The sequence below is a fragment of the Sphaerulina musiva genome (genome assembly GCF_000320565.1).
Source record: "Sphaerulina musiva SO2202 unplaced genomic scaffold SEPMUscaffold_10, whole genome shotgun sequence".
Lineage (NCBI taxonomy): Eukaryota > Fungi > Ascomycota > Dothideomycetes > Mycosphaerellales > Mycosphaerellaceae > Sphaerulina > Sphaerulina musiva.
In genome coordinates, this window is record NW_016017392.1 from 499,389 (window position 1) to 506,947 (window position 7,559).

At 44.6% G+C, this 7,559-nt stretch overlaps 3 protein-coding genes across 3 annotated transcripts; 2 read left to right on the forward strand and 1 right to left on the reverse strand.

The window, feature by feature from the left end:
* Positions 1-1,130: 1,130 nt before the first annotated feature.
* On the forward strand, positions 1,131-2,702 carry SEPMUDRAFT_120200 (uncharacterized protein; the record flags this gene model as incomplete). Its single annotated transcript, XM_016901580.1, has 2 exons — positions 1,131-1,137; positions 2,365-2,702. 2 exons carry the CDS (start codon positions 1,131-1,133, stop codon positions 2,700-2,702), a joined length of 345 nt encoding a protein of 114 aa, XP_016757463.1.
* A 1,437-nt stretch (positions 2,703-4,139) lies between these two features.
* Positions 4,140-5,039, forward strand: SEPMUDRAFT_151405 (glutathione-dependent formaldehyde-activating enzyme). The gene is made up of 2 exons (XM_016906798.1): positions 4,140-4,731; positions 4,844-5,039. Exons 1-2 carry the CDS (start codon positions 4,178-4,180, stop codon positions 4,848-4,850), a joined length of 561 nt encoding a protein of 186 aa, XP_016757464.1. The 5' UTR covers positions 4,140-4,177; the 3' UTR covers positions 4,851-5,039.
* Positions 5,040-6,731: 1,692 nt separating this feature from the next.
* SEPMUDRAFT_51909 (uncharacterized protein) lies at positions 6,732-6,899 on the reverse strand (the record flags this gene model as incomplete). The annotated part of the gene is made up of 1 exon (XM_016909208.1): positions 6,732-6,899. A coding segment is annotated over one exon (168 nt), but the record flags the coding sequence as incomplete, so codon positions are not given.
* Between the last annotated feature and the right edge of the window lie 660 nt (positions 6,900-7,559).

Below are 7,559 nucleotides of genomic sequence, written 5' to 3' on the forward strand. Positions count from 1 at the left end.
AGCTCTAGATTGCCGGATAGGATTACCCGGGTAGCGGCGAATTGATATACGTCGAGGATCTATCTATAGTACGGATATTCGTACTATATAATTAGGCGGTATTAACAACGACGACTAGGATGAATTAACGCTAATATGCTCCCTCTAGGTACTAGTCTGCTAGTGCCGCTAATGTAGAATACGCCGTCTCTAAAGCCTACGAGACATTTCGCTCTAGTGTCTAGTCGAGATAGAAACGTTACTATCGTACAGATATGCTAGAGAAGGCCGCAGAGCTGCTAACTACTAACTTACCCGATCTTATCGCATTAGAGGTCTAGCAGACTAGGCGTACTATCCGAGAGATAAAGGCCTAGGTGCCGTTATTAGGTAGGTAAGTTCGCTATAATAATAGCATACCGGATAATAGCTTATTACAGAAATAACAGTAAAGTGGTTCAAGTACTATGCCGCACTTATACGGACGGAGGAGCGACCGGTCCTACCGACTACTAGTAAATTATACAACTAGGTAGATAGACGTCTACTAGGAGTAGTTGTCTAGATTACCCCTTTTAACTACCCGCTTCTGATTGCAGTCAAGAAAATCGCCCTAGCTCTAGCCGTAGGCAATTGTATAATACTTAAGCCTTCCGAATTAACTCTAATTACCTCTCTCGTACTCGGAAAACTGCTCAAGTAGGCCGGTTTGCCGGACGGCGTCTTCAACATTCTGCCTAGGTACGGCGCAAGCACCGGCAAAGCTCTAGTATCCTATCTACTAATTAAAAAGGTCGATGTTATAGGGGGTACTCCCTTAGGAAGAGCGATCGGCGCTGTCGCTAGAGGTAATCTAGCTAAGTTTATAGCCGAATTAGGCGGCAAAGCGCTAGTTATTGTAACTAGCAACGCTAACCTAGATCTCGCCGTCAATAGGGTAGCCTTTGCGTCCTTTGTAGCAAGCGGACAGATATATATAGTAGCGACACGAATTATCGTATATTACCTCGTAATAGACTTATTCGTAGAGAAGATTGCAACTAAAGCAGAGTCAATTAGTCGCCGGATAGGGGCGCCGACGAATCTAGAGTCGACTATAGGACCGATTATTTTATAGAAGCAATTCGATTATATCTCGAGATTAGTCGAAGATGCTAAGTCGACTAGGCTAGAAATCGTAGCGGATAGAAGTCGTATGTTAGGACGGTCTACTATTAACGACTTCGACTTTACCCCCGGTTATTTCTACCTACCTATAGTTCTTGTATATCGTACAGGTATTAAAACTATCTAGGAGTACCGAATCTAGAGAGAAGAGGCGTTTGGACTAGTTATTATTATTACCTCGTATACTACCGAAGACGAAGCTCTCGTACTTACGAATAACAGCGAATTCGGGCTCGGTACTACCGTCTAGACGTAGGATCTTTCGGAAGCATATTAGCTGTTAGAACGAATAGAGTCTAGAATCTGCTAGGTTAATACGTATTACCGAAATAATCCGAGCAGTCCTTAGGGCGGGACTAGTAGCTCCGGAGTAGGAAGTAAGAATAGAGTCGATATATATTACGCGTATACGACTACTAAAAGCACTATTATTAATTATGTAGACGAGAGGGAGGTAGAGACGGAGGACTAGTTTAGAGAGGGGAGTAGTAGGCTAGTACGATACGGCTAAGTAGTCTACATTAAGGTCTAGGAGGTAGGTAGGATAGTATATATAATATTAGGACCGTACCTCCTAAAGGGTAGATACCTTTTACCTCCCGGTAGTAGGAGGTATGTTAAGATGCCTTAGGTATATGTACCTAACATGAATTATAGGAGGTACCTATAGGTATATGTACGGTGTACTAGGTAAAACATGAAAACTAGTCCTATGCCAAGCACCGATACTTTCTAGGCTTCTTTCTAGGCTTCTTCGTAGGCTTCTTCGTAGGCTTCTCTATTTTTCCTAGGTATCTCTATCTCTATCTCTATCTCTACCTCTACCTCTACCTCTACCTCCTCCTCCTCCTCCTCCTCCTCCTCCTCCTCCTCCTTGTCCTTATCCTTGTTCTTAGGCTTCTCTTCTTCTTGTCATTCTCTTTTAAATCTTAGATAAGGTAGCCTATAGGGATAGGTAGGTAGGTAGGCAGGTAGGTAGGTACTTGATATATAGGAAGTATTCAAGGCCAGCCGGAGCGGAGGTTAATCCGCGCCGAGGCTTCCGAGTGTCCTTTCAGATCGTCCTGCCCCTTGACTCTTGCCAGCCGGCTTACCTTATTTACTCCTCCCTGTATGACAATCACTCGCCAAGTCGCCGATGCCGAACATCTCTCGGTCTTATCAGTACATAACATGCTTGACTTGAGAGATCCACTGCCCGTTGACTATATCTTATAGGAGAACCGGAGTGGGCGAAGTCTGGTCGCTACACGAGCTTTACAGAGCTTGACCTGACTCCAGAGGGCGTTGCACAGGTGTTTTCCACCGCGGCACTGCTCGTAGGCAAAAGCAAACTCATCGACCCGCACCGCCTCGCGCCCGTTGTTGCCAGCCCGAGAACAAGGGCTAGGACGACCTTGAAGCTTTTATTCTCCGCCGATATTATCGAAGAGACAGTCATCTTCACCGAAGACATTACGGAGGAGTGGAATCATGGTGCTTACGAGGAGTTGAAGAAGAAAGAGGAGATTCTACGTCTGAGGAAAGACAAGAGCTTGAAGAACGATCGAGAGTGAAATGTCTGGTCAGATGGCGGTGAAGGCGGAGAGCAAGGTGCATAATGGATCATTTCATGAGTATGGTCAACTGCTACCCGTCTGACAAGTTTCTGGACACCTTGGGCGGTATTCAGTGTAGGACGACTGTTCCGCGAGCGCTTTTTGGGCACGGCACGGTATGGCAACTGGCCTCTCCGAGACGGCAAGACATAGGATCCATGTCCCTGTCAAAGTGTTCTTTGTGCTGTCGGCGGAGTGATCAACAGCTCTCCACAAGATGCTCATGCTACCACATATCGGAGCTGCGAGGAGTACTATACCCAGGCCTCAGCTAGCATATAGGTGGGACTTTCGCGATGGTAGAAGTGATATGCGTGTTATCACTCTCGTCTCCCGGCTCACTGACATTTTCAGTGCACCCTCCCTACATGAGCAATCTGCTCTTGGTTTGACTGCGTCGAACATCGAGTGGTACGTAACCTTACCACTCCCCTGTAGTGACTTCATTTAAGGCAAGTTACAGAGTGCCATCAAAACAGATTTACAGATGGTTTTCGAAGAGGTTGTCAGAGAGACTATGCACAGCGCTTCGACGATGTCGTCAATGCGAATGGTGATTACATGTACCTGATACCAGACTAGAATAGACGGCGAATCGGAGCCACATCTAACTTTCCACTTCCGGCGACATCCGCGCGAAGTAGAAATGTGTGTGGTCGGTCCATTAAGGTCGTCTGTCTCGTCCACCAAGTCTATATAGACCTCACCTGCCCTCCTACATCCTTTGATACCACTTCTTGTGCCTTCGTGTAGCGACTCAATCGATTGCCCTTCCTCGAGATACCGGTTGGTAGGGCATGTCGCTGGACTTATTAACTCTAGTCAGACTAGTTCTACTCGTTTCTTAGCCTACAACACGATCACCGGTGACAACGCCGACCATGGAGACCGCAAATACGCCATAGGATGATGATACCATATGTGCGATACCGCTATCCCAAAAATCTCGCAAGCACGGCAGTCAGTAGCATCAGTAAGTTGTCATCACTGCAGTCGAATTGCTACAAGGGGCAATTCCGACTACTCCCGGGTCAGCTCTTTAACTACTTTCCTCTGCGTTCCTTTGGCTTCCGGCCAAGCACGTCTCTGCGTCGACGTACCACCTCCACCAAGGATGTCTTGGCAACTTTGCCGCTATGCTTCCGCAAATCCCCTCTTTTGTATGCTCACAGCGTGAGGGAGTCTGTCCTATGGGATGAGATCCTGTATCCTCTATCCTGGAAGATGTTGCCAGAGCTCTCAGGTTCCGGGAGGTGTGACGCTGCAAGACCCCGCTTGACTGGCATTGATCCATGCATGAAAGGGTGAGACTGCTCATAATATATAAATTCGCACGCAACTCCTCGAAAAAGAAAGGAACGCCTCTGCACCAATATCCTTCAAACTCCCTCTTCCTTTCATTCAGACCGCTGAACCAAAGACGCCCAAAAAACATGTCTTCCCTCAATCTCCACCCCGCTATCAACAATGGCCTGACCAAGGGTAGCACAAGCTTCAATGGCGGCACGCTGCAATGCCACTGCGCATCCAACAAGGTCAAAGTCCAAATCACCGGCAACGTTGCCCACAACCACGCCTGCGGCTGCTCCAAGTGCTGGAAGCCCAAGGGAGCCCTCTTCTCCATTGTCGGAGTCGTCCCAGTCGACAACGTCAAAGTCGTCGAGAACGGAGCCAAACTCTACATCGTCGACTCCAACGCCGCAATTCAACGCAACGCGTGCAAAGAATGCGGCGTGCACCTCTTTGGCCGAATCGTGAAAGACCACCCTTTCAAAGGCCTCGATTTCATCCACGTCGAACTCAGCAATGAGCAAGGCTGGCAAGAGCCGCAATTCGCCGCTTTTGTGAGCAGCATTATCGAGCAAGGGTTCGAACCTAGCAAAATGGATGAGGTGCGAGGCAAATTCAAGAGCCTCGGGTTGGAGTCGTACGATTGCCTCAGTCCTGCTTTGATGGATTTGATTGCGGCGTTTACGGCCAAGTCAAAGTAAGTTGTGCTGTGCCCCCCCTCTTCTTCGCGCGCGTACCCTACCACTATGTGGGTTGCCGGTCCGTGGGCTGAGTAGCGCGCAAAAAGGCTGACGAGTGCGCACAATCAGGTTGTAGATCAAGAAGAGAGGAGACAAGATGATGAGCAGACCCAAGAGATGAATGTTCGTGGGTGGGGTCTCTTGTGGAAATGGCTAGGTATCGTCAAGAAGCAAAAGTCGATGCAATCTAGGCTGTAACTCTATCATGTTTGGTCATCAGAGAGAAAAACAAAAATGCAACAATTAATAATGATGTCTGTGTCCGAGTGATGTCTCTCCAGGTTTCTGTGTGAAATCAGCACTCGTTGATTATTTCCGTCGCCAGCTTAGGTAGATACCTACCTACCTCAGGTAACCATTCTACCTGCTAGTAGAGCACATCTGGTGTCTACTAATACACCCTTAGGTAGGTACAAAAGGCGCACATCCATTGTCGTACTGGGGACGAGGAAATAGGAAGCTCTGAACCTAGCAAGAGGCCAAATCTTCGTTTTCGGAAACTTCCTCCTAGGAACTCCGATTTGAAATCTTAGGCTTCCTAGAGCGCGTTCGCTTGTTCCTTATAGCTTCTAGCCAGAAGCTAACGCTAATCAAACTCTCGCTCTTAAATGTAGGCCGTTATAGCTGAAGCTATAAGCCGGGGGTATTCGCTTTCTATTCTTATAAGAAGTTATAACTAGGCCTTATTATAGGTACAACCTACCCTAGTAGGTATATAGGATAGGTTAGGTATTAGCAATACCTAATAGGTATAGGTATTTAGCTAGGTATACCTAACCTATCGGGTTAGGTACAAACCTAGTAGGTATTACGATACCTAGTAGGTATTACGTACCTATTAGGTATTGAATCTTCGTATATAGAAATAAAAAACCTAGAAACCGGGTACTCTAACGAGAGCGAAGAAGCGATTTATTTAGACTAGGTATAAGAAAAGAAACTGTATATAAACCCGATATAGATACGAAAGTAAAGATTATAGTTAAATTAAATAAAGAAACTTAGGATTATATATACGCTATACTATAAGTTGTAATATTTTGAATCTTAAGAAATATAGTCGGCAAATATAGTCGGTAGGTAAACTTTATACAAGCTTAAAGCAATCTCCCTATAATCGTCTCGTAGTATCCCGGAGGTACTTCTACGTAAGCTTGAAACTTAGGCGTACTAATCGCCTTAGCTCCTCTACTATATTACCCTCGTTATCGCTAATCGTATCTAAGTTACTAATCCGTTCTATAAGATCTTTCGTCTACTCTCGGTCTTTACTAAGGATCTTCTATAAAGTTAGAGTACTAAGAAGCGCTTAGGAAACCTCTATAGCCTTCTAGGCGATAAGAATTCTAGTATCGTACTTATCGTCCCGATAGCGAAAACGAGAAACTATTAATCTAGAGAATATTAATATAGTATATTAGCAATTAAAACGACTTTAGTATCGAGCGATACTAAAATCGCGCTTATACCTAACTCCGGCGGTAGGAATATAGAGAATATCCCGCGCTATTAATACGAGAGTAGGGTACTTAGACTCTATTAAAGACTACGTCTTTAGTACCTCGAATAGATCCCCTTTATCTATATTAGCGTCTAAATAGTCGGCGAGCTCGTTATCCTCGTTAGTACTACGTCTTTAACTTTAAGAAGACTCTATACTCCTACTAAGAGTAAAGTCGATATAGCCTTTATACCGACTCCTTCTAAAACGGCCCTACTAGGTAGAGGTATTTAATAATAAACGATAGCTCTTCTCCTACTCTGCCCTTAGCTTACCCTCGTAATATACGCAGTAACTTTTATTCCTAAAGTTATCGTATACCTAGAACTTCTACTTAAGGTAGGGGGTAAGGAGGACGCTAATACTATAGTAATCGCTAAATCGATCCTAGGTATCTCGATAATATTTCTCTAGCTTAGCCTAAGTAGCCTCGTATACCTAATAGATATCCTTCTTCTAGGATATCCTCTTATTCTTAAGTCGCTTTATCGCCTCCTCTAGAATATCAAAAAGCTTATTATAGTATATAAGGACAAGGTAAATCGTCGGACCTTTCGTTATTCTAATTACCGCTATCGCCGCTATAAATAGTTTCGTAAGGTCGATAAGGTACTCTACCCTTTGCTATTCTTCGGAATCGATACCTATATCTTTACTTAGGTCAAGTCGCTCGATATAAGATTTAATAACTACTTAGAGTCTACTAAAGCGATCGAGTATTAACGTTGTTAAGGACTACCTTGTCTTTACGTCTTAAACGACCCTTAGGATACAATCTTAAACGCCTTTCTACCGACGGTGCTTTATAAATAGCTACTTCTTTTAAAGCATCTCTTTCTAGAGGTCGATAAACTGTTCGAACCTTTAGGAGCTCGAGTTAATAAAGATATAAAGCTTCCGGATCTAGAGATTAAGATTAGCTAGAGTAACAAACTGCCGACTATAATTGCTAACTACGCTAGTCAACTATACTTTCGAGGTAGAAGGGTTTATAGTTTATTAGGCGTAGATACTAATCTTACCTTTAAAAGAAGATAGGGTATACTATTAGCTTAAGGACGGCTAATTTGCTTACTCTATACTCTTCTTCTCTATAATATCTTTCTATCCTTCTCGTAATCCTAGAATTCGGAAAGGTCGTTTATAGGATAAAGCCCTAGGCGGTCGAAAAAGGCCTTTAGGAGAAGTTAAGCAGTATAGGCAAAGTAGGGAAATCGCTCCGGACGGCTACCTCGATTATACTCTATAATTGCCTCCTCCTCTTCCTCTCCTATCTCTAATTCG

What these genes read in the sequence shown, in the direction of transcription:
- SEPMUDRAFT_151405 (XM_016906798.1), top strand. Translation starts at nt 4,178, where the DNA reads ATGTCTTCCCTCAATCTCCACCCCGCTATCAACAATGGCCTGACCAAG.